Source organism: Vombatus ursinus, unplaced genomic scaffold, assembly GCF_900497805.2.
Source record: "Vombatus ursinus unplaced genomic scaffold, bare-nosed wombat genome assembly UNPS02014814.1, whole genome shotgun sequence".
NCBI classification, from domain to species: Eukaryota; Metazoa; Chordata; class Mammalia; order Diprotodontia; family Vombatidae; genus Vombatus; species Vombatus ursinus.
The window spans coordinates 1,445,693-1,473,317 of NW_020954592.1; the positions used below are offsets into that span (position 1 = coordinate 1,445,693).

Consider the following 27,625-nt stretch of genomic DNA (forward strand, 5'->3'; position numbering starts at 1 on the left):
TTCCACAGAATACAATGAGAAATTTGCTTCATATCCTCATTAATAATTAGGATATACAAATACACAATACACAAATAATTGGAATAGTTTTTATCTCAGATTTTCTCTTTCCAAGGAATTGAAAGTTCTTCCAAGGACAAGCATCTGAATTCTGTGGGACAGGGTCTTTTACATGGGAGAAAGAAACATTAAATGACTTGATCAGAGCTATTTCAATCCAACTTCAATTCAACTCAATGAAACAAATTCTAATTAAGCATCAACTATGCGTCAGGCACTTAGCCAAATGCTAGGGATATAAAGGTTTTTTTTTTAAGTCTTTGCCCTCAAGAATCTTATATTCTATTCAACATACTTCTTTAACACTTCATGTGTAAAACACTGTGCTAGCTCTGGGTGATATGAAGATAACCTAAAATAGCCATAGGATCACAGATTCATAAATTTAGAACTGGGAGGGGCCCTGATGGTCATATTCTAAAACTATCATTTTATAGATGAAGAAATTAGAGACAAGAGACATTATTTTGTATACCAAACATCACACGGGCAGTCAGTGGCAAAGCCAAGGGTGGGACCCCAGGTCTGGTTACTCTAAACATAGCATAGCAAATAGTTATTTTTTAATGCCTGTTGAATTGAATTGAATTTGAGGGGATTTGAGGAGGACTGGCTCCCCTGGCTTCTTTCTATTCTACTTACTTATAAGAAATTGAAAATGATACTTTCAAGATCTGGGATACACTAAGTAATGAGCAATTGTCAGCGTTGATATTGTCAGGTTGATTTCCATTATAGGTTGTACTAATCTAAGCTTACCAACAACGTAACTGAGTTTCTGTCTGCCTAACACTGACTTTTATTCTTTTTTTGTTATGGTGGCTACTGAAAAAAAAAGAAAAAACAGGAAGGGAATCTTATGACAAAAGGCTAGAAACGTGTTCTGGAATGACAGTGTTGGGAGCCTGGGATACAAATTGTACCCACTTTCTCAAAACAAAAGGGAGCCACTGACACTTTCGGAGCATGATGATTATATAGAAATTCAGTGAAGAAAAGTCAGATAATTAAGACCTTCAGAAAATCAGACAAAAATTCAGATTTTTTTATCCAATTTTATATTAATTCAAGTATTCATAATATTTAGGATATTTAGGATGCTAGGTTCTATGCATTACAAAAATTGCCTTTGACATGACTAATTTCCAAAAAGATATATTCAATCTTTAAATGGCAAATATTCCTGAAATACATAAGAAGATCAAGAAGATGTTTATATTTAAAAACATAGAATCTTAAGAAGTGGAAGGGGCCACAAAAGTCATAAAATCATGCACTATTAGAGAAGGGAGATAAAAGGAATTTTTTTTAAATGTTCTTCCTAAATCCCCTCATTTTACTTAATCTAGAGAATTTAAATGAGTCTAGCATGATATAGCGGAGGAGAATAACTCTCTCAATCCAGAGTACCTAGATTCAAATCCTACCTCTAACACTATATAAAAGACCTTGGGCAAATCATTTAATCTCACTGGGACTAGGTTTTATCCTCTATAAAATGGAGCTGTTGACTTAGATGGTCTTTGAGATCACTCCAATTCTAGATCTCTGATCATGGTTGCCCGGTCATACCTCTAATCTAAATTGAGCTGAGACTTGAATTCAAGTCTTCTGACAAGTCTAGTAATCTTTCTATTTTAATCCAACTGATAAGAGAACTAGATGGTTCAGTGGCTAGAATGCTGGATCTGGAAACAGAAAGACCTGAGTTCAAATCTATCGTCAAACATTTTTTAGCTGTGTGATCCTGGGTAAGTCACTTAACTTCGGTCTCACTTTCCTCACCTATACAACGGGGATAGTAACAGCATCTGCCTCCCAAGGGTCATTGTGAAGGTCAAATGAGATGCTCATAAAGTAGACACTTAGAACATAAGACCTGCTTAGTAAATTCTTGTTACTTTCCTGTCTCCTTCACTTTCCTCTTTGTAACTATAGTTGCATTGCAGGCACGACAACTGCAAACAAGTTGCTACTCGTTTTCTATTTAAAGAACTTCAGAGATGGGAAGTTTACTACCTCCTGAGGCATCCACTCCAACTTTTGGAAAACTATAACTTTTAGGAAATTTCAACTTACATGGGCCAAACCAGTTGCTTTCTCAGGTCCGCTTGTTTCATTATGGGCACATGATTCTGCAAACCATTGTACATGATACCGATTCACACTGGCATCTAAAAATACATTTTGTAGAAGGTAACATATTTTAGATGTATATGTTTTAAACTTAACATGATCTTCAATGAACACATTTTAACATACAAAGAACTAGAAAAAAAGGATCGGCTAAAATATTGTGAAATCCTATTATGTAGTTTCTTTGTTTTTAAATGTTAAATTTAAAAGGTAGTTAACAAAATTGCTCTATTTTGTCCCAACTCACTTCTTTTTTTTTTCTGTACCTTTTAAAAAAGGCTTTACCAAAAAGATTATTTACTATGAATTTGGATTTACAACAGCAATACAAGATTGGTTTGACCAATCAATAAGCATTTATTAAGGACCTACTGTGTGACAGGCACTGTGCTAAGGACTGGCAAAAAGGCAAAAGACAATCCCTGAGGGCAGCTAGGTGGCACAGTGGATAAAGCACCAAGCCTGGAGTCAGGAGGACCTGAGTTCAAATTTGACCTCAGACAATTACTAACTAGCTGTGTGACCCCGGGCAAATTACTTAACCCCAATTGCCTAGCCAAAAAAAGAAAGACAATCCCTGCCCTTAAGGCATTTACAATCTAATGGGTTCAACATTAGGAAAATAATAAACATAATAGACTACATTTATCCCGACTAAAATCACATGATTATGTCAATAGATTAAAACAAAAATTTTTGACACAACACTATATGCATTTATGCTAAATAAACAAAAAAAACTAGGAGGTATGTTAACAAATGAATAATTCTTTAATATTGTAAGTAGCATCTATTTTAAAAAAAAGTCATTGGGTTAAACACATCTATCTTATCTCACCTCTTCCTAGAGTGGAAGTCTTTTCCAATCCCTTTTATCTATAACAGCCCCACATGTACATTAAAAAAATAAGTACTGAATCCTTAAAAGAAAAATATGTGCTATCCAAATTTTTATTAACAACCTATAAAGTCCCAAGTACTGTGTTTGGTTCTGGGGATAAAAAGTCAAAAATTAGATGGTCCCTGCAAACAAGAAACTTACATACTTATGTTCACCTAAAGGAAGGGATACAGCAAAACAAATACAAGATAACTTGAGGAAGAAGACGGGACTAACAGCTAGACAGAAGAATTAATCAATCAACAAACTTTAAATAACCACCAGGTTTATAAAAATGAAACAAAATAAGTATAAAGTCTCATATGAACCTTTAAAAGTTCTTCTAATTTAACTCTACCTACCGTAGGAGAAATAGTAAGATGATTATGAAAATGTTTCCAGGCTTTAAACTTAAGAATCAGTTATTCCATGATTTTGTTTGTAGATGAATGTATGATAATCATCAGTAAGAATGATACTGTCCAATCCTTCTGCACTAGAGATATGCTTATTATGTATATGTATCTATTTTTCCTACATAAATATTGTTTATGCTGATAGAAAGAGCCTACTAACTAGAACAATTTGCTATTTGAAATTTTTATCTCCATGCTGTGATAGGATCTTTCTTTTTCTTTACTTTCTTTGAACACTAAAGAAAAAGAATGCAGACAAGAAACTCATGATGCTGTTAGAAAACATTTTCTGTTAGTTTCTTGGGATTATTAGTCATGCAACTATGTATGAGGGATATGAAATTGCACAGTTCTTATCGGTAATATACATATTGCACTGACTAGATGCCAAGTGTTTGATTGTGAGTTTAAGGGGGAGAAATTCTTTGATGGCTTTAGGGCTGTTCTAGTAAAGACTTGCTTGAAGCAGCCTGGAAACAGAAGAGAAGGATCATAAATTGTACAAAATAAACAATGTCTATAGCTAGCATCAAGGGTGTTTAGTTGAAAGAAGAATAGCTTACTGGAAGTTTTTTTTGAAACAGCAGGCACAAAAGTTGCTAACAAAGTATTTTCTGCAGTGTACTTAAATGTTTTGAAAATGAAAGCAATCATTTGGGGCATAATCTTTCTGTCTCCATTATCTGAATATACTAGGGTGATGAGAGAGGTGTTTCAAATATCCCAGGTGACATACGCAAGTGACTTTACCTATTTGGGCTAAGCTTCTCACTTAAAAAAAAAAGCAGATCTAAGCTAGTGATACTGAAGCTTTATTAACTCATGAACCTGTGATCTTGTAATAATGGCATACATTTAGTAAATCAAAAAGCATAATTTACTGTGTACCCACTCAGTTCTGCACTCTCATACTTTGTCTTCACAGACAAAGCTGAAGATGGGATTTTTATCAGGTAATTACCCAGAGAAATTTTTTACTAAGGATGTTTAAGAAAATAGATATTTAGTTGATTAAAATGATTTAAGGTTTAGGAGTTTTTAAAGCATACAGATGGATCAAGATGAAGGTATATTAGATGGACTCTTTTTCAATCATTCTGGGCTTCCATGATTAATCTGATAGTGAAAGAATTAAGTACTATTAAACAATGGTCTCATAACAACTTTACAGCTTGCTCATGTTTAACACTTTTGTGTGAAGCCATGATAATTATTGTTAATACTACTACTACTAACTAATAATAATAATAATAATAATAATAATAGCTACCTTTTACATGTCACCTTAAGGTTTGCAAATAGCTTTATAAGTATTATCTCATCTCCATAACAACAATAAGTATTATTATTGTCTTACTTTTAGAGAAAAGGATACTGAGGCAAATAGGTTAAGTGACTTGCTGTAGGTCACAAACTAATAAGTCTTTGAGGCCAAATTTGAACTCAGGATCTTCCTGACTCCAGTCCAGTGATATGTCCATTTCTCTACTTCACTGCCTCAAGATGATTAATAAAAATGACTCCAAAGCTTTCTTCTGTTTTTAACATGGAGTAGCTACCAATACAACACTTGGGCTGGTATCCCTTACTCTTCCTATATGATTGATCTTTTTCTAGTCATATCTGTTGTAGATATATATACTAACATTAATAATGTTCTACATCACACTTATATCTACTGTAAGTTGTTCCCTTCTGGTTTAGGAACTCTATGATTTTGATTTTTTCTAAGATAGTGATTATTATACAATATGCAATAAGGCAGTATAGACTTTCCTAAGAAAACAAAATAGAATAAATGTCTTTACTTTTATTGGTTTCCCATTTTTCAACATTAAAGAGATTATTTTCAAAAATGTAGATCATTTTCATAAAGATTTCGTATGCATTGGAGATCATCATTACTTTCTCAACTGCCATTCTTGGTAAATAATTAGGTTTGTGATTTTCTTCATAAGCAATTTCCCAAAAATATTCTCTCTTCTTCTACATACCTTGAATACTGACCCTAACCACCTTCAAAACTGTGTTGCTTCCAGCATGGACCTTCACTGGGTAGAGCCTATTCCAGATATACTTGCCCTGTCATGTAGCATGTAAGGGACTGTGAGTTCAAATGTGGTAACTGCTATCATTGATGGAGAGAAGAGTTTGCAATATAATTTCTTTTTCAATTTTTTCCCTTTTTACTTCCTTAAAGATTATTAGGATGATCAGAATTAGTTGGGTCTATTACCAGGCTATCTACCTATCTATCTATAAACCTACCTATCTAGCTATCTATCCACATATATATATGTTTTCATTTATTGTTTCTCACTATTTTATTAGGCGATAATTCCTATAATCTAACACAATATCCCTTAATAAGATTTTGTGAAGGAGTCTATATTCAAAACCATTATGTCCTTTGCCTATTATAACTCTCTGTCCAATAGAGATGTCAAATATTTACTGCATAAGGCAGTTACACAAATATTGTCTGGACATATTTCAAAGCTTGTACACCTAGATATTTCCAAGTCTGGGAAATTAGAAAGTTGTTTGTGCACATATATGCATACATGTATATGTGTGCATATGTGTGTGTATATATATATATATATACATTCAAATATATACACATACATATATATTCATTTCTCATAAGTTACTAGAATGTCCATATACCTCCTTGTACAAGATTGGTCAATTTTTGGTTTTGTATTTTTTGAAACCTAGAAAAATTCTGTTAATATTTATTAAATATTTTTTCAAGTTTAAAAGGAATTTGAAATACTCAAAATTCAAGCATTAGTCCTCATAAACCAAGTGATAGGAAATTTGCTCTGCCCAATTGCCATAATTTAGTTTCCTTTCTGAGTCTAAAAATTCCTTGATTTTAAATTAAAAGTGTTTTGAATGTCTGATTCTAAATAAGAAGTCATCAGAATATTTCTATTACTGTTATATCTATTTTCAAAGCATAATACCACTTTCTGTGATTTTGACTAGCTCTAAATTATTTTTATTTTACTCATAAGACCTTTAATTTGTAGTCAGAAGACAGAGAAAGTTGTTTTGAATCTTTAATCTGCCATTTACCCTTTTCATGATCTTGGACAAAACACTTGGGCCTCAATTTTACCATCTGTAACAAAACATACAATGAAAAAAACTTTGGAAAAATGAAATAGAATGACAGGACCACCAAGAAAAGGAAAACTCTGACAAGACTAGATGACCTCCAAGGTCCCTTCTATCTCTAAATCTATGATCTGTGATAGGCTAGAGCTATTTGTTAATAGACAGATTTATGTACATGAGTGTAGGTATGTATAAAATCCCAAAGGAGATCAAACCATCTATAGATAACGTCATAACAAGTGTTAGAATTCACTACCATCATTTCGTAAAAACATCAAGACAACATTTGTACTTGAAAGTCTGATACAAATGCAGATATTTTGTTTTGATGTTTCCAAATATCTTTGATTATTAAATTCTATACTTTTTGAAGTGGAAATAAAATGAATTAAAAACAGAACCTATGGGCTGAAGATTAGTCCTTTTCACATGCTACCCAAATAATTTATGGAGAACCTTCATTGGTGAGTTTGCCATTGAGACATTATTCCTTCTTGTTGTAACCAGAAAAAATAATAAATAATCATCAACAGGATAATAAACCACTGAATAATGGGTTCATAGCTTGTTAATATAAGTACAGAATAACTATAGAGTTATGTTTTTATTTATGGCTTATACATGAAATGTCCTGGTGAATTCCTTTTGGGACAGTGAAATCAAGACATACCTCCACAAAAATGGTTGCCATTTTGAGATTATAACTGAAGTCCTTGGATTATTGGAGGAAATAGGTTCAAACCAGCTTTATGCATAAATCTCAGAATTCATTTCCATGTATACGCTTCAGACCATAACTGATATGTAGATAGATTGCAATGTAACATTCATTATTGCACAGTCTCTCAGCATGTTGCATGAAAAGAAGTAAGCAACAGCAGAAATGTACCATAGGCTGCTGTAAATCTGGTTTGCATGTAAACTATGGTATGTCAGATTTTTCTAGACATAAGAACTCAAAACTTAAATACTTTACCACTTCCAGCAAGTAATCTACAGATAAAAGGCAGGACCATGATAAAGAGTATGTTTTTGTAATATCTTAAATGCCACAATGCTTAGCAGCACTTATGTTACACATGTGGAATAAAGCAAGTTTCCTAGATGTCCTCAATATAGTCTGTTGAAAATGCATTTTACTGAATTTGGAGGAAAGAGAAAGTTAAATTAATACACAAACAATACCGTTTCCTGAAATACATGCTTTTAAAATTCTTCAGAACATTTTAAAGTACATGTTCTCATCATTTGCAAAAGTACTTGATGACAAAATGCTCATTTTAAAGTAGATAATAATCAGCTCTGTTTTCCCATAAATCATGAAGAAAGTAACTTAAATGAAATTTCAAACATATTTAGCTGTAATTAATTTCAGTGTGGGAGGAGCCCATGTGGAGGGAAAAAAAAAAACAACAGATACTAAATTGAGTAATGAATACAAACATAGACAAATCCCAAAAAAACTTAAATGTAATGTATCATACAATGAAAGAAGCTTTGGTAAAATGAAATGACAGGCCTACCAAGAAAATGAAGACTATGACAAGACTGACGAGGAAGAAGATGGTTTACATTATTAATTTATATGTGAAGCAGATGATTTTGAAATGAAAAAATCCCCTCAAAGACCTAAAACTAGACCAAATTAAATTACTCACATTCAATGTGCATATTATCAACTATCTTTCATGAAAAAGATGACTTTTAAAGAGTTTGTTCAATTAAAACCAAAATTATAGTATATGTATATACATATTTATGCAAAAATTCACATTCATGAGAATATTCACAAATTAGCCAAAATTGATAGGTTTCTTTGAAAAAAGGTAAAGTTGAATATTATAAAGTGATTTATTCCAAGTATTTGAAATTTTTAATACAAGTCTGCACTTATTTTGATTTGTTACTCTAAATGCACATAAGTATAAAATATCCTTAAGCTGAAACATTAAAAATGATCACATCATATAAAGACTTTTGGACAATCTATGACAAGAGTACCATTTTAAATAAATAAAATAATTGCAATCATCTCTTGAATTGGGCAATATCAAAGATAGTGTTATAACTCACTTATTACTGCATAGAATCATAGAATTAAAGGGAGATTGTGAGATCATTTAGTCTCATCCCATGGCTTCATCATTCTTTGTATTTAAGTTTCTCAGATAAATTTTAAAATAAGTCAAATAAATTAAATTCTATGCCTTCTCTAAATAATTCATTCTAATTTTCACTGTCACCTTTCCCATAAGAAACTCTTCTCTTTATTTTTTTCACATATCCCTTAGGATCTACTTGACTGAGGACTCTCTCTCCATTACATCAGGCTACAGATGTTCTAGGGGCATGCTCCTACTGTTATCTGATGCCCTTTTAGGCATATCATGATTTTTTTTTCAATTTTACTGTAGGTAGTAAAGAAAGATTTGAATAGTAAAAGGTTTCTTCATTAATACTTTAACATAAATGCTCACTTATTCCTTAACAAAAGCTATTGGTTGTGGTTTCAGCCTTACTATTCTAATGAACCTTAAAAAAAAAAAAGAGCTCTCAGATCATTTTTAGCTTCCTTGAATATACCATCATTCAGTCGGTTTTGTGGATCCCCACAAAGTAACATCTGCTCTACCCTTTCATCTTCCAAAGGAATCACAAATATATAAAACTTCAGAAGAGGTAAAGCCCCAGAGTGAGAGTGTTGCAATCTTAGAATAATCATGATGATATTTTTGGTGAAAACACAATAGCCTATCATGTGACAAGAAAATGAATAACCAGCTCTTCAAAAACATATTCAAAGAAACAGAGGCCCAAAGGAGAACTAGTACATTCTGTTATTTTCTAATTACATACAAACAATGGTATGAATTTTATCCAGATGGCTGTATATCATTCTGTTTAAAAACTAGAACTTTCTATATAATGCTATAAGGAAAATATTGGCCATTTTCTGAAGATTTCACACGAAATGGAAGAAAATGCATCAAAATATGTTGTGTACATCCAGATGTCAAAGCCTAACTTATCACCTCCTTTGCTTTGACAACTTTAACTGGAATGGTTAATGCCTTATTTTGGTTTCATACTCAGAATTGGAGTATTTGGTACATCAAGTCATTTTATTTCATTAATAATTTAGCACTAGATTGGGGCTTAAAATGTAATAAGATAGTTTTGAAAGAACAGAGATAAGTAGGTTCAAATAATTCTAGGAATATGAAAAAAGAACAAACCTGGTCAGAAAAGTTACTGTATTAGGGAAAAGGAGTTGAATAGATTACTGGAAAAATGTTTAATATTTCTTTGGCTACTTCAATCATTCACTCATTCATTCATGATAAAAGTACTGAATTCTGACTATTTGTAGAGTACCATGTTAGAAATTACAAGAGACATAAAGTTTAGAATTTGTTTCCCTTGCACTTAGCATAGTGCTTGGCACACAGAAGATGATTAATACATGTTTGTTTGGTTTTTTATCCCCTATTCATTCACCCATTGATTCAGGATATATCTCAGCTGAGTACCCACAGGTATTAAGCATTCTCCTTTAATGTACTCATTCTCTTCATATGAAGACCTAACCTTTCACTTAACACAAGACCCATAGTAGTCCATTATGCATGCCTTGTAGACATACAATAATTATTAAGTGATGGTGTTGTTGAAGTAATGACATAAAACTATGAAATGAATCTGAATGAAAGAAAAAATGTCATTAAAAATTAATTTTTGTTAAATATTTTATTAAAAAATTTCAGTGCATTTCTAGAAGACAAGTTTTAAAAATTTAATAACAAAACATTCAAATGAATTAAATAGATTGATATTTTACTTTGTGTATCATTGTTATTGATAAATTACTTAAGGCATCATTTTTTATTTGTTTTTTGTTTTCAACATTTACTTCCACAAGATTTTGAGTTCCAAATTTTCACCCCATCTCGCCCCTCCCCCCACTCCAAGATGGCATGCATCCCTTCCCCTAGTTTGCCTTCCCTTCTATCTCTCGCCCCCTTCTCTTATCCCCTTCCCCTTCAATTTTCCTGTAGGGCAGGATGGATTTCTGTGCCCCATTTCTTGTGTTTCTTATTTCCCAGTTGCATGTGAAAACATTTTTTTAAACATATGTTTTTAAAACTTTGGGTTCCAAATTTTCTCCCTTCCTCCCTCCCCACCAACCCTCATTGATAAGGCAAGCAACTAAATATAGGTTATATATGTGCAGTTATGCAAAACACTTCCATAGGAGACCTGCTGTGAAAAACTAACTCTATTTCCCTTAATCCTATCCCACCCACCCATTCATTCTATTCTTTCTTTTGACCCTGTCCCTCCTCAGAAGTATTTGCTTCTGATTACTCCCTTTCCCAATCTGACCTCCTCTCTACCATTCCTCTACTCTCTTGTCCCCTTCCCTCCCTATTTTCCTGTAGGGTAAGACAGATTTCCACACCCAATTGAGTGTGTATGTTATTCCCTCCTTAAGTCAAATTCTATGAGAATAAGGTTCACACATTCCCTCTCACCTTCCCCCATTTCCCCTCCACTGTAAGAGCCTTTTCTTTTCTGTTTTTTTTTTTTGTGGGATAATTTACCCCATTCTACCTCTCCCTTTCTCCTTCTCCTAGTATATTCCTCTCTCACTCCTTAATTTTATTCTCCAGATATGACGCCCTCATTTTCAACTCATCCTGTGCCCTCTATCTATATCTATATCTATATCTATATCTATATCTATATATACATGTAATTTTTTCCCTTCCAACTACCCTAACACTGACAAAGGTCTCACGAGTTACAAATATCATCTTTCCATGCAGGAATGTCAACAGTTCAACCTTAGTAAGTCTCTTATGATTTTCTCTTTGCTGTTTACCTCTTCATGTTCCACTCGAGTCTTGTATTTGAAAATCAACTTTTCTATTCGTCTCTGGTCTTTTCATTGAGAATGCTTGAAAGTCCTCTATTTCACTAAATGACCATTTTTTCCCCTGCAGGATTATACTCAGTTTTGCTGGGTAGGTGATTCTTGGTTGTAATCCTATCTTTTTTGCCCTCCAGAATATTATATTCCATGCCCTGTGGTCCCTTAATGCAGAAGCAGCTAAATCTTGTGTTATCCTGATTGTGTTTCCACAATACTTGAATTGTTTCTTTCTGGCTGCTTGCAATATTTTCTCCTTGACCTGGGAACTCTGGAATTTGGCTACAATATACCTAGGAGTTTTCCTTTGGGGATATCTTTCAGGAGGAGATTGGTAGATTCTTTCAATTTCTATTTTGCCCTCTGGTTTTAAAATATTAAGACAGTTTTCCTTGATAATTTCTTGAAAGATGATGTCTAGGCTCTTTTTTTGATCATGGCTTTCAGATGGTCCAATAATTTTTAAATTCTCTCTCCTGGATCTATTTTCCAGGTCAGTTGTTTTTCCAATGAGATATTTCATATTGTTTTCTAATTTTTCATTCTTTTGGATTTGTTTTACAGTGTCTTGATTTCTCATAAAGTTGCTAGCTTCCAATTGCTCTATTCTAATTTCTAAGGAAGTATTTTCTTCAGTAATCTTTTGGACTTCCTTTTCCATTTGGCCAATTTTGCTTTTTAAGGCATTCTTCTCCTCATTGGCTTTTTGGACCTCTTTCGCCATTTGGCTTAGGCTATTTTTTAAGGTGTTATTTTCTTCAGTATTTTTTTGGGTCTCCTTTAGTAAGCTGTTGACTTGTTTTTCATGATTTTCTTATATCACTCTCATTTCTCTTCCCCGTTTTTCCTCTACTTCTCTTACTTGCTTCTCAAAATCCCTTTTGAGCTCTTCCAAGGCCTGGGACTGATTCATATTTTTCTTGGGGGCTTTGGATGTAGGAGTTTTGGCTTTATTGTCTTCTTCTGGTTGTATGTTTTGATCTTCTTTGTCACCAAAGTAAGATAATATAGTATGACTCTTCTTGCGCTGCTTACTCATGATCCTGGCCAATTACTTGAGTTTTAAACTCTTTCTTAAGGTAAAAGTCTCCTTCCAATGTGAAGAGTGTACTGTCCCAAGCTTCAGGGGTTTGTACAGCTGTTTTGAGAGATACTTCTAGGGACCTGTAAATTTTCAGTTCTTCCAAGGTGGTATGATAAGGGGCGAGGTAGTTTCTCTTCACCACCACAACAAGCTCCACCACACCAGCATTCCTCCTTGCCCCAGGACCGCCCCTCAGAACTGTGACCCAGATCCAAGCACTGGTAAAGCAAGATATTCCTGCCTCAGCACTGGCAAAGAGATCCCTGCAATCCCCCTCTGATCACCCACTTGATTCCCCCTCAGTCTGTGGGCAGGAAGCTCAGGAAACAGTCCCTGCCCCAGGCCATGCTCAAGACTTGAGGCTGAGACCTAGCTCCTCTCTCACTGCAGTCACAGACTTTTCCCACTGACCTTCTAAGTTGTCTTTGGCATTCAGGGGTTGAGAGGTCTGGAAACCGCCATAGCCACCTGCAATTCAGTCCTCTGAGGCCTGCTTCAGGTTCTCTGTGGCCTGCACACCCATGCAGAACTGTGCTTCTCTCCCTGCCCAGTGTGATATACCTTTCTGATCAACCATCCAGGCTGTCTTGGGCTGGAAATTTGTTTCACTCCATCTTTTTGTGGGTTCTGCTGCTTTAGAATTTGTTTACAGCCATTTTTTTAGGTATTTGGAGGGCTTTGGGAGAGAGCTTAAGACAGTCACTGCTTTCCCTCCCCCATCTTGACTCCACCCTTAAGGCATCATTTTAAATAACAATAAAGCTTCACTTTTTTTTTCTTTTTGCTAGGCAATTTGGGTTAAGTGACTGGCCCAGGGTCACACAGCTACTACATGTTGTGTGTTGTGTGTCTGAGACTGGATTTGAACTCAGATCCTCCTGACTTCAAGAGCTCTATCCACTGCACCACCAAGCTGCCCCAAGCTTCACTTTCTAAAGAAGTTTTCTCACTTAGAAATCCTAAGGGCAGTCGATAAAATATTGTGGTTTTGTGCTTGAATAGTCAAAACCCTGAACATCTTGACCACCAATTAATTTTGAAAAATGAGGAATATAAGAAGCCATTTATTTTCACAGTTTGGCCTTTGTTAATGAATGAGATTCATTTTTTTTCCCTTGACCTTGCTATCACAAGTATTTAATCCCATTAAGCCTGCAGTTCAGAGTATCCACTGCAGAAGTAGATTCTTTTCCATGAATGTTTTTAGGTGTTTGTGTAAAGGAGTTAAAAATTATTTGAGATGGTTCTAATAACATAAATAACTCAAAATTTCTAATTTCACACAGTCCAAATGGCCAGAAAATCTAGCCACAAAATGTTCCTTTCACTGAGAGAAAACAAATTAGTCTTGTGGATTTCATGTTGCATCCAAATCCTTAAAGTGTAATATATCTACTTAAAAGGCATTTTTCTACAGAATAGAGAAATTTATGTATGTATGTTTTTAAAACTACATTTTTCATGTTAATGATGCCAATGAATATGACATATGTTTTTAAATGCCTGGAGAATTTTTTTTTGTTTGAGATTCAGTGACCTATAGGACCTGCAGATGAGCTTCTTAAAATGTTTTGCTCCCATGCCCTCTTTGTTGTGTACAGTAATCTCCTATGCTACAGGCATCATTGTGCTTTGTTTATATAACTAAAGAAATAATGAAAGGAAGAAAATTGAAGGATTTTTTTAGGAGGAAATACCAATGTTATGAAGGTTAAGACATATTGGTAATAGAACACACACTTTGCATGTGTTAAGACTTCAGGGTCAATCATAGGCATCTCCACCAAAATTCAAGCTTATATCTTTGACTGCACTGAAAGTAGGCAACTACATTAGTAGACATAGAAAGATAATAGGCACTTCATTCTATTTCCACATAATTTTTATATTTTCATAGAGGTTTTGATATTTTGAACATCCTTTTTGTTCTACATACCTTAAAGATCATGAGTATTTAGCATGTTGAATTCATTTAAAAGGCTGTAGCAAGTGTTTGATGTATCACTTCTACATCAGAATGATTTTAGATAATGGTTAAGTTTGGGGATAATGATCTCATTCTGGTATAATGTGCCTCTAGAGTTCTCCAGGAGGTTTTAAACACTATATTTGTAGTATGAGGATGGCTTATCTGTCAGTCCATGAAAAATAGTGAGCTTCTTACTCATAATTCCAGCTACTATGTCATGTGTTGCTAATTTTCCAGAAGGTGCTAAATTTTTACTGCCTACAATGCTATGTGTTTCATATTTCTATTGCTTGCTTGTAGATACTAATTAATCACTAATTTTAGGTTGTTTTTTTTAAGAATAAAACTTCTATGATGACTTGTCAATCAGTCAACAATCAACAAACATTAAGTGCTCACTTCTGGCCAAGAACTATGCTAATGATGAAGATACTACTAAAGAGGAAGGGCGGTCCATGCCTTCAAGCAAGGTGCATTTTAATGAACAATACGATATGCAAATACCTAGGCACTTAGGAGATATATTCCAAGTAAATGAATGTAATCTGAAATGGAAAGGCACTAATAGCAGAGGAGACAGAGAAAGGTTCCCTGTAGAAGGTGGGATTTGAGCTGAGCCTTGAGGAAAGTCAAGGAAACTAAGACAGCTAAGGTGGCATAGCATTCCAAACATGAGAAACAGCTACTAAAAAGGCACAGCAATGGAAGATAAGAGTGTCATGTTAGAAGAACTGTAAGTAGGCCATGATGGTTGACTTGGAGAACTTATAGAGGGGAATAAGTATAAGAACACTGAAAAGATATAAAGGATCCAGGTTATGAAAAGCTTTAAATACCAAACAGATGACTTTTTGTATTTAAACATGGGTGTAATGGAGAGTCACTGGAAATCATTGATCAGGGACAGTGAAAGGGTCAGACCTGTACTTTAGAAAAATCACCTTAACTGGTAAATGAAGGGTGCAGGAGAGTAGGGAGACACATGAGGCAGGGATAACAATGAGAAAACTGTTGTAGTAGTTCAATAAGAAGTAACAAGGGTCTGAAGTAGGGTTGTGGCTATATAAGGGAACATATACGAAAGATGTTGTGAAGATAGAAACAATATTTGGCAATGGATTAGTTATGTGGGTTGAGTGAAAATGAGGACTCAACTTGTGGCAATGACCTGGTCCTTAATTTCTATCATAATGCCCTCCATTTCCACAAGTAAATCTGCATGACAGCCATTTTTGTTATCATCATCCTCTTTTTCTATGGGGCTTACATAAACACTCTCCCAGAAAGCATTGGCATTCTTTTACGCACAATGTTCTGCAGCTTACTGCAAATGTGTATGAAATAAATCATTTTTGGTAATTGGATAAAAATATTGAATTGTAATCTCATTCTTAGAAGGCAACCTCGCCAACTGTATCTGTGATACAATTCCAGTTGCAGACAGAAAAGGATGCATCTCATCATGATCCTACATGATTTTGATCTTCTTGGTCAAGTCTTTAAATCTTCCCCTCATCATCATCCTTCTCTTCTTCCACATCCTTCTCCTTTTTTACGTATACTTATATAAATTAATCTTATTATTGTTGTTCTTGACTGAATGAATCTAATCTCATTTCAAATCCTTCTCACTTCAAAAATTTCTGTAGATGATCCAAGAATAATGAGAGTCTGCCTTTGCATTTTTAGCATAAATAGTTAGAGAAGTGAATGATGCTAAACCAGACAGAGAAACAAGTGGATTTTTGGTCTCGAAAATGAGTACATATTTGAAAAAAATTCCTCTGTGAATATACATTTATGAAAGACATGCTTTTTTTCAAGAAAAGTAATGTTACAGTGAGTGATAGCATATACTTACAGAGTTCAATGACCAATCATTCAGTAGCATTGCACACAATCATTTATTTGTCCAAATAAATAAATTATACTTTAGCATAGCTGTAGAGAATATGGTTACATTGTTAACTTCAAAGATTCTTCTTAGGCCAACATACACATTTATTAAGTATCTTTAATTATATCTAAATGTTGTTCATTTTAAATGAAAACTGTATTAGGAAACATTCCCTGAGAATTAAATGGGTCAGAGATTGAGAATTAGCATGATTAATGATAGCTCAGTTACCAGATCATTTTTGCCTATTTTGAATTAGTGAAACAAATCATTGATGACTAATGGATGCTGGATGCCCAGTGTTAAATTAGCTCATCACCTCATTCTGCTCCCTAGTAGGCTGGTACTGTACAAGTCACTAAAAATATGACTACACTTGGCACAAAATTCAGGAGAGAAGGCAAAGATTGGATAAATGCCAATAGTAAGGTCACTTCTTTTCTCTGAGAACTGTTTTCTGTTGTTGAGACTAACTGTCTTGTGATGGTGAAGCAAATGTGAGAATGAAGTTTGTTATGTCATTCATCAGCAATTAATCAAAGAAATGTTGTGTTCTATAACTTCTCTATAAATTCTCTTAAACTGTAAGGAGAAAACAGTTGTAAGGTGCTAATAAAAGCATTGCTATTTTGAACTGTTGAATCAGATTTTAGATTCTTTTGCTATATCATTTAATTAATTTGATGGATATTTTTAGGCTACTTCAAGAAAAATCCACTTTCTTGATTAGCATGCATTTAAATAATCATGTGTGGGATATAGATTACATCACTAAACTGAAACAGTGTCTAACAACTTACTTCAGCAATGCAGCGAAGGTTAATGTCTTTTTAACATCCAAATCTAATTAGATACTTAACTTTTATGGCATTTGCATTACAGACTGAAAGATTAAAACATAATAAAGTTTGTACTTCTATATTTCTTTAAGTAGGGTTAGGGAACCAATATATGCAAAGTAGACCTGAGACAAAATAACATAGGCAAAGCTCAACTCCTAACCACCTTATTTCTCTTGGCTCCCTCAATTTTGTCCCCTATGCAAGGTCCAGATTTTGTCTGATCTCTATCCCTAAAAAAGCTTACCAGTTCTATGATTTAATCTATCCAAACCTTATTAGATAACTAAATAAACTATAAAAACAAGGATCCAGGTTTCATGTCTTTGCAATCCTCTTATATATAACAGGTGATTGATAATAATTACTGAATGAATTATCTGAAGTGGTAATACAGGTAATATATTATAACATATTTGCCTTTGAATGCATTTACAAATGAAATTTTCCTTCTTACAAAGGCCTTACAAATGACTTGATCTCCAAGCCACTACAATCCAGAGAGCATGATATGATAGTTTCTGTAAAGGGAGAGGGCATGAGTGAAACTTTTATTTTAAGCCAACATTCATCAAATTACACAACAAAAACATGGCTTTTCATGTAACTTGACTGAGCACACAACACCAACTCAAGTCAAAGTTAATAATGTCAAGTCCACACAAGAGATACAACCAAAATTCATTCTAGGAAAGGCATTTAAATAGTTCATCCATTCATATTGTGCATTCAATTCAATGCAATGAATGATTATTGGGGTATTATTACTATGTGAAAAGCAATGTGCTATAATTAAAGAGGATTTTTTTAAAGCACAGTGTTTCTCCTTGCAAATATTATAATTTAATAGAGGAGAAAAGTAAACTGACATTTATGATCTATTGGTCTACAGCTACAGATACAGTGACAGAAAAGAGAGGTAGATGCTTTTAGAAAGTTATATAGTGCACTGGAAGTACAGATGAATACAATTTGGAAGAGGTGTCCTGAAAATTTCATGAAGAATGTGGATATTAGAGTTGGCTTTGATGGGCAGGCAGAATTTTGTAAGATGTGGCTAGGGTGCTCATTCTAGTGGAAGTAACACCATGAGCAGAGAAAGAGTTGTGAACGTAAAGGATATTCTTGGAGAAAGGCATGTGGGACATTGTGCCTATAGCATATGTGAAGGAAAGCAGTGGACAATGATGCTGAAAATATAGATTAGAGCTGGATTACAGAGGGAATTGAAGAGAAAGATTAAAAGATTGAACATTATCTTATAGCCAATGGGAAGCAATAGAAATATTTAAGCAAAAGAAACTTGTAAATGTTAAGGTTTAAGAAGATAACTGTAGAGTGGATTAGAGGTCAAAGAGGGGCTGGAATCAGGGATCCCATTTATGTCCAGTTTTACAGTTGTTATTCTGGTTTGTCAAGAAATATTTCACATACCTTCAGACTTTTTCCAATAGACTTTGACCTGAAGCATATTGTCCTGGTAGAAAGGAGCTCCAATTTCCAGAAGGCGAGTGGTTCTCCTTCTTTGAAAAGGGGGAAGCATTTCAGTGACTCCTTTTCTAGTTTTCCCAAGTTGATCTTCTGTAATGAAACATACAAAGTACAGTATTCAAGTTTATTTAATTGAATATGTGTGTTTATGTACATACACTGACTATAACTGTATATAACTGTCTATTACAACCTCATCACTCAACCAAAACTGCTCTCACCAAAAATCCTTTAATTGCCAAGTTTCATGCCTTTTAAAAAATACTCATCCTCTCTGGAGCCTTTGACATTGATAATCACCCCTTTCCTTGATATTCTCTTGTCTCTAGGTTTCTTCTGATTTTCTTCCTACCTGACTGATGACTCCTCAGTTTTCTTTACTGGTTCTTCATCCAGGTCACACTGGATGATCTTGAGTGAGCCTCAGGGCTCTCTCCTATGCCTTCTTCTTTTCTCTATGCTATTCCCCCTGCTGATTACAGCTCCCTTGGACTTAGTTATCATATCTATGTTAATTTTTTTTTCAAATTGAATTATCTGACCCTAATATCTCTGCTAAACTCCAGTCTTTCATTAGACATCTCCAACTGGATATACTGTAGATGTCTTAACCTCAACATTTCTGAGCTATGATCTTTCTCCCTAAACCTTCTCCCGTTCCGAACTTCCTTATTACTGTTGAGGGCAAACCACCATTCTCCCAGTCCAACAGGCTTGAAACCTATATCATCTCACTCCCTCTCACTACCCCTCTCATTTACAATCTGTTGCCAAGCCCTATTGATTTTACCTTTGTAACATCTCTCAAATACCTTCCTTTTTCTACTCTGAAACTGCCACCACCCTGGAATAGGCCCTTAACACCTCACACCTGGACTAACCTGCTGGATGATCCATCTAGCCCCCAATCTAGCCCCATTCTGCATTCTGCTGTCAAAGTGATTTTCCTAAAGTACAGGTCCAACCACGTCCCACTAGAGGCCAATGACTCCCTATCATCTCCAGGATCAAATATTAAATCCTCTGGCATTCAAAGTCCTTCATAACCCAGACCTTCCTACCTTTTTCAGTTTTTTTAAGCACTAGTCATTCCTATGTACTCTGTGATAAAGTGACACTTGCCTCCTTCCATTCCTTACACTAGACACTGCATCTCCTGACTCCAGATATTTTCATTGGCTAGAATCCATATGTGGAATAGTCTCCCTCCTCCTCTCCATCTCCAGAATTCTGACTTCCTTCAATCCTACCTTCTGCAGGAAGCCATTCCCACTCCCTCTTAATTCTGGTGCTTTCCCTCTGTTATCCTGTATATAACTTGTTTATACATGGTTGTCTGAATGTTTTCCCCATTAGACTGTGAGCTCCTTGACAACAGGGACTCTCTTTTGCCTTTCTTTGTATCCCTAGAACTTAGCTCTGTGTCTGGCACTAAGTAAGTACTTCATAAATGTTTATTGATTGGCATATACGCATGTACACATATATAAATATACAAATACATATTAATGAAGTATTACTCCTCTGACTTACCTACTTATTCCTTTAAACACTCAGCTAGCCTGATGACATGATTCCTAGAAATTTTTTTTTTATATAAATGTAGCTCTACTCATATAATCCGTTTCAAGCTTTGGAAAAGAATAAATAAAATTAGCTGTATAAGGTCCCTAAATGAATAGTTTTAATAAGATAATAGTAGAAAAATAAATTATAGTAAAAATATAAGCAAAAATTATATGAATTGGACACAAATACTTGTCATTTTACCTACTTCACTGTAGGCACTGGTAAAATTTCCCAAATACACCAGGAAATATTGTCTTCAAGTTTGTCAAAACAGTAGCACCGAATCCAAACTAAATCATCACCACTTACTTCTAAATTGGCAGATGTCAGCTCCAATCATAATATTTAACAAATCTGTACAGTGTTTAAGCAAATGATTGACATTCCATATTTCAGTGGAAAGAAAAGTAGAAGTGTAACTGGTATTTATGTATACATCCAATCTCTTGAGAGGAAACATCAGATGGGATGAGAGGCAATGTGGATAGTATATTGGATTGGGAATTGGAATATCTGTGGTACCAACTAGGATAGTAGTTAGGATTAGTAACACATTTATTAACTGACTTTAACATATATTCATATACATATATAGTATATGAGCATATATGTTCATATATGTGTATATATATCAATAATTGGTGACATGAAGTAATCCACTAATGGCTAAATATGAGATGTTACTATTGTTGTTTACTAATTAATTTTGCTTTCAATCCAATTTTGACCCTGTTATTCATCACTCTTTGTTAAAAAATACAGCTAAGGGTCAATTTTAAAATATCTCCACATGACCACTAATCTATATATGAAAATAAGTACAAAGAGGAAAGGCATTAATTGGAAATATTGTTCCTAACACTATAAGCATATACTGTAAACAAAAAAAAATCATATCTCTTTTTAAGGTTCTTTTTTATGATTTCTACCTTTATAGCTCTCAGCTCCATTCCTCAGGGGAAAAAATTAAAAATAGAATAATATTTTTTCCTGCCAAGCTTTACAGAGGGACAGATTCTGAAATAGTTTACATGTTTTCTCAGTCACAAAATAGATTAGGAGTTTAAAGGGCTAGACCACCATGTATTTTGTTTCCAAAGGCCTAAATCTTTATTTCATTTTAAGGTGTGAAGGACTGAAAGGGTTTCATTTGTACTATAGCTCTTATAATATCAGCTTGAAGAATATTCAGGATCCATGTGGTAACTATAAAAATACATTATTCCTAAGTTCACCCAAATTGAAGTCTGTCAACCTTGGAAGCATTGCTCTTGGAGTTAAAATAAATAAATAAATATTTTTTTTAAAGCAAATTACTTCTCTGTATAAGACACATTTCTCCCTCACTTTGAGGGGTACTTTTTGCCAGGTCCCACAAAAAGAAAGCTGTAATTTGTGTAGAGGTATTTATCATTAAAATATAGCTGCCTCCAGCCTTGGAAGTAATATAACTCAAAAAGTAATTCATGTTGTGGCATTTAGTACTCTTCTTCCCTATAAAATATAATTTCCCTTGCTTACACTATAAAGTTGTAATTATTCTTTTGTTTCAGTAGTTCTGTGATGAAATATGTTGTGTTCTCATAAAAGCAGTACCCTATATTTATGAGAGTATATAAAAAACATTCAGATATAAAATATCAGTAAACAGAAAACTGTATTCTACATAGTACTTAGCAAAACCAATCTCTTTTTTTTTTTATAGGATTTACCTGGTGAGAAGCAGACAATACATGTAACAGCAGCTGCTTTGCACCATTTCCTATTTTTCATAGATTTCCTAAACCTTTCATTACCTAAATGCAAAAGTTTAACAAGAATGACAGAATCATTGGGTTGGAAGGAGCTTTTCATAGGTCAATAATCTCATGGCTGCCCCACCCCAGCGAAATTAAAAGCTATCCTGTTTAAACACAAACATCCATGCACACACACACACACACACACACACACACACACACATCTGAATGCCCCAAATTTGAAATTAGTACTTTATTAATGATGTCATAACCTGGGTTGACTTCCCCCTAATATATATATACAAAAGGCATTCCTGTCATATGTTAATAAAAATAGATTTATTTCTTTAACATTATTTCTTTAGCATTATTGACCTGTCAACTTCTTTCTATTGACACTTTTATTATACTGTTCCTTAAAGAGGTGAGTACAGAGAAAAAATATATGTTTTTATCCTTTATATGTGTAGGGAGTGGGAACGAATTTATGTAATGTAGGTTTCTGTTTGTCTTGGAATATTTTTCTTCTATTTTAATCTCCATTATGTCTAAAGAAAATATCTTCTTTAATCAGAGTGTCTAACTATCCACTGTCTTCAAATATGTATCATGTGAAAAAGCATTCAGACTGGCTTTGCTTAGTGTCAGGGGATAGGGAGAAACATTTGGGTTTAACAAAAGAGCATCTTCCTGTTACAACAATCCCAAAATGTTTTCATAAGACAGGAAGTTTCCTGTCAGCAGCAGTCTTCAAGCAGATATGAGATCATCAAATGGCAAGAGAGTTACATAAGGACTATATGTCCCAGTAAGTTCTTTTAAATACCTTCAGAAAAGGGGATTGATAACAAAGGTCAGCCTTATAAAGTCAAGGAAGCAATTTGTCCAAAAATGTTTCTCCCACTAACATATCATGCTGTCAGTATCTTCCTCCCTGGCTTGAAATTCCCATGATTGAAGTCATATTTCCATAATAGATAACATAATAGACGCACTGTCTCCAGAAGACCATTGTTAATAAATTCCTAGAAAGCAGGATCCTGGACGTGATAGTTCTCAGCATAGATCAATGAGTGGAGAGAGTGCTGGAGAGGCAGAAAGGACTCTTTTGAACCTTGCCCCAGATATTTCTTGGCTGTGTGACTCAGTGACTACAAAGAGCATCTCTCAGGTGCTCAGTTTTCTCTTCTATAACTTAGGTTAATAATAGCACCTCCCTTGTAAGGTTGCTACATGGATCAAAAAGAACAAAGTCCTATAAAAGTTTCAACTGAATAATAATCCTCTTACCCTCTTGCTCAATAAACTCCAGTAGCTCCCTATTGCCTCCAGGCCTAAATACAAAATACTTTATTTGACATTTGAAATTCTTCATAATTGAGCCTCCTTCTACCTGTCTAGTATTCTTATACCTTATTTCCCTACACATACTTTTTAATTCAGTGACACTGGCCTCCTGGCTGTTCCACAAATAAGACTTCCATCTCTTGACTCCGGGCATTTTTTCTTATTTTCCCCATGCTTAGAAAACTCTCCCTTCTCAACTCTGACTATTGATTTTCCTGGCTTCCTTGAAGTTTCTATCAAAATCCAACCTTCGGTATGAAGTCTTCACCAACTACTAGTGTCTTCCCTCTATTATTTCCTATTTATCCTTCATGTAGCTTGCTTTGGGTATATTTGTTTGTACCTTGTCTCCCCTATTAGATGGTGAACCCCTTGAGGACAGAGACTGTCTTTTGTCCTTTTTTTGCCAGCATTAAGTACAGTGTCTGGTATAAAGGCACTTAATAAATGTTTATCGATTATTGATTGATGTTACATTCATATTAATTGTCTGATCAGATAATCTAGCTTCACCTAAAATGAGGCATAGAGACTATAGAGATAAAATGTGGAATAAATAGAGGGAAAGTGGCAAGCCATTGAGGATTAGGGATAAAGATGAGGTTTTCTATCACTCAGTAAGCTTTTATTTATACTTCTGGCTACTTGCATTCAAACTATTTCCACTTCCTTATCCAGACCCAGATTACTGGATTCCCCTAACCCCAAGAATCTATTTCTTTGGAAGTGCTGATCTAAACAGAATACCTTCCACATGATCTTTTTCAATTTGCCCAGTGTATCTAGAACCACTTGAGAAGTCACATGGAGGTGATATATATTATCCACTAGAGAATAATATAAAGAATGTTATCATTTTCCTTCCAAAATGGATGTGGCATAATGATTAATACCTCTTATTTTTCTAAAATAGAACCTTAAAAATTCACAATTTAATCTACTTTGTATGCAACATTTAAAGTGCACTGGTGATATATTTCTGTTGATATTTGCTCTTAACAAGACAATTCCAAAGCTTTACCTGTTTTTACACTTCAAATTCATTTTGTTTCCTTTTATCTTTATAATTTATTTTAAAGATTTCATTGTCCTAGGGAAAATATGAAATACTTACTATTACTTATTGCTTGTGTGGCAGTGAAGTAAAAAGATACTTTAGCACTCTTTAAGCGTACTTGTCCCCAATAAGTTATGGCCTGTATTTCCACCATATAGTTGTTATTTGGCTGAAGACTCTCCAGGATCACATAATTTTGAGACTATAATTGAAAAGAACAGAAGCAAACATTCAATGGAAACATTAGAAAGATTCTAATTTTCATCGAATAGAGGTCTACCAATTTTAAAATGTTAGTTTTAGGAAACGCAAAGAAAAACATTTCACTTATGATGATAACATCTCAATGTGACCTTTAGTTTAAATGTGTCTTAAATTCCATTTCTTTTTTTTAAAGACACTAAATATAGGAATAAAGCAAAAGTCAAAAGACAAAACATAAACTTCTTTAAATTATATTTAGGTTGTTAACAAATAAATTCAATTAATGAAATATAAATATTTTTTAATACTTGAAATTCTCAAGTATTATATAAACTTGTCTGTGTTGCCATAAGCCTATGCCTCAATAGATATAACTATATGAACCAATCTTTCCTTAATTATTCAGGATATTGAAATATCAAAGTTAGCTCAAAATGAATATGAACATTATGATTGTATAATGTTCTTATTAGAATGTTTAGATTGTAAATAATTCTACTACCCACTGATTTAATATTTTTGAGTTTTCCTTCTTGTAACTTGATTCAAATTCAAATTTGACAAATTATGTGAAAGCTAAGCACTGTGGTTATACAAATCAATAATCTCTGCCCACAAGGAGCTTAGGTACTCTTGACCTAATACAACATGCAAACAGAAATACATTTTAAAAAATTTGAAAAGAGGGAGAGAGCACTAATGCCTAAAGGAATCAAAGAATATTTCTTGGAAAAGATGGTTTCTGAGTTGAGCATAGAAAATAGGAAGAATTATATAAACTGTACTTGCCATTTCAATTGTATATGGAACTTCCAAATGATAGAACTCAATTGAGGTAGGCTGGAACCACTTTTGCAAAGAGTCTTAGAGAGTTGTCTAGGCAGTTAGTATGTGTCAGAGGAAGGAAAAAGAAGGAATATAAAGATTCACAAGGGCAAAGATAAATAGGAAAAGAATTCTGAACATGAGACATGACTTATGAGAATTGACAGACAGAGAATGGCAAGTACACAGAAAAATTAATAGTACAATTTGACTGTAATAGGGAGTACATCAACACGGGAATATAAAGCAAGGCAAACATGGTGAGTGAGTGGGCAGTCTTAAAGGCCAGTTGAAGGAATTTGTGTTTTATCTTGGAGACAATAAGGGAAACCACTGGAGGTTTTTGAAGAAGGAAGAGGCATTGTCAAACCTATGTTTAGCAAGATTATTTTAGTGGTTGTGTGGACAAAACTAGAGAAGAAAGAGACAAAGAGACTAATTAGAAGGACATTAAAATAGATGATAAGTGAATATGTAGGTTTTTGGTAGTATGAGTCAAGAAAAAGAAAAAAATGTAAGAAATGTTGTGGAAATAGAATGGACAAGACTTGACAACATATTAAATATAGGATGGGGGGAGGGAGAAAAATAAACACAAACCTCAGTGACTGGATGATTGTGCCCTCATCAGAAATAGGGTGGTGTCATAATGTGTAGCAGCAAGAAGTGATGAGTTCAGTGTTAGATGTTTTGAATTTGAAGTGCTAACAGGACATACAGATGGAAATATATAGAAGAAGTATGTGAGAATTTGGAATTAAAGATAAAGAGAGAAATTAAAGCTGGATTTATAGAGCTGGGAATAATCTGAGTATAGATGACATTGAAATAATTTAAACAGATACCATTGGTTATTGGTTATTTAACTATTCTGGTTGAATTAACCAGAACATCTCATTTCTTTGTTATTCTGGTTCATTGAGGTTTGAGTTTAAGTCCTGTCAAGTAATATAAAATATGTGTGATGCTACCAACAAGAAATTCAACCTTTTTAAATTGTAAATTATGGGGGCTTGGGTTTTTTTTTTTGTTTTGTTTTGCTTTTTGGTCCATATGCTTTGCTTGAAGTATTCCCCTACTAGAGTCTGAATTCCTTTGCTTATATCAAGGATGAATAAAAGCAGATGAGATGTTCTGGTCAATTACCTTTTCAATAAGCTAAAAGTTAAATACAAATTGTATATTGCTTCAGTTTTTAAAAGTATAGGGTTTTTGTTTAAAAAAAAAACCACAACACTTCAGCATTTCACTTTAAGAAGAAACAAACAGTATCCAGGAAAATAAACATTTTTTTTTTCTGATCCTACGGTATGAAGCCAAATTTGAAAAATACCATAAATCACACATCTTGTTTCAGGAGAGATGGGATTTAGAGCTGGAAAGGACCAAAAAGATCATCTAATCAACTCCCTCATTTTGCCCAGAGGCTGAAAGAGATTAAGTGACTTGACCAAGGTCATTTAGGTAATAAATAGCAGAGCTGAGATTTGAACTTAGGTCCTCTGCCTCCAGATTCTATTTCCTTTTACTTAATTGCTAAAAAAAAGACTTGCTCCACCACCACCACCACCCCCACTAGCTCTTATTTTCTCCAACATAAATAAATTCAGTGGAAGATATTGATTACAGATATAAAATGGTTTCTTCACAAGAAAGAGAGCTAGTTGATACAGCAAATTCATGCTGAACAGGGTTCAGGAAAACCTAAATTCCAATCCAGTCTGTGACACTTACTAGCTATGTGACTGTGGGCAAGTCACAACCTGTCTGCTTCTATATCTTCATCTGTTGAATGGGGATAATAATAGTACCTACCTCCCACAAATAAGGTAAGGATAAAATAAGCTATTTGCAAAATGCATCACAAATCTTAAAGCATTTTATGAATACTAGTTACTATTATTATTATTATTCACACAAAGTGAACTGTATAGTGAGACAAACATTGAACTTGGAGTCACTGGCCTGGATAGGTCTGTAACTAATTTTATGGCCCTGGATAAGTCATTTAAATCTCTTTTAACCTTGGTTTCTTCATCTGAAAGATTGGAGTAAT

General features: G+C 34.0%; 1 protein-coding gene across 1 annotated transcript in view; it reads right to left on the bottom strand.

Moving 5' to 3' along the window:
- ANOS1 (anosmin 1) overlaps positions 1-27,625 on the bottom strand; it is a 229,863-nt gene that overhangs the window by 7,085 nt on the left and 195,153 nt on the right. Inside the window, exons 8-10 of the mRNA XM_027835293.1 lie at positions 24,598-24,742; positions 18,772-18,918; positions 2,140-2,234 (exon numbers count right to left, since the gene is read on the bottom strand). Of these exons, the coding sequence (XP_027691094.1) occupies positions 2,140-2,234; positions 18,772-18,918; positions 24,598-24,742 (387 nt within the window). The remainder of the gene's footprint in view (positions 1-2,139; positions 2,235-18,771; positions 18,919-24,597; positions 24,743-27,625) is intronic.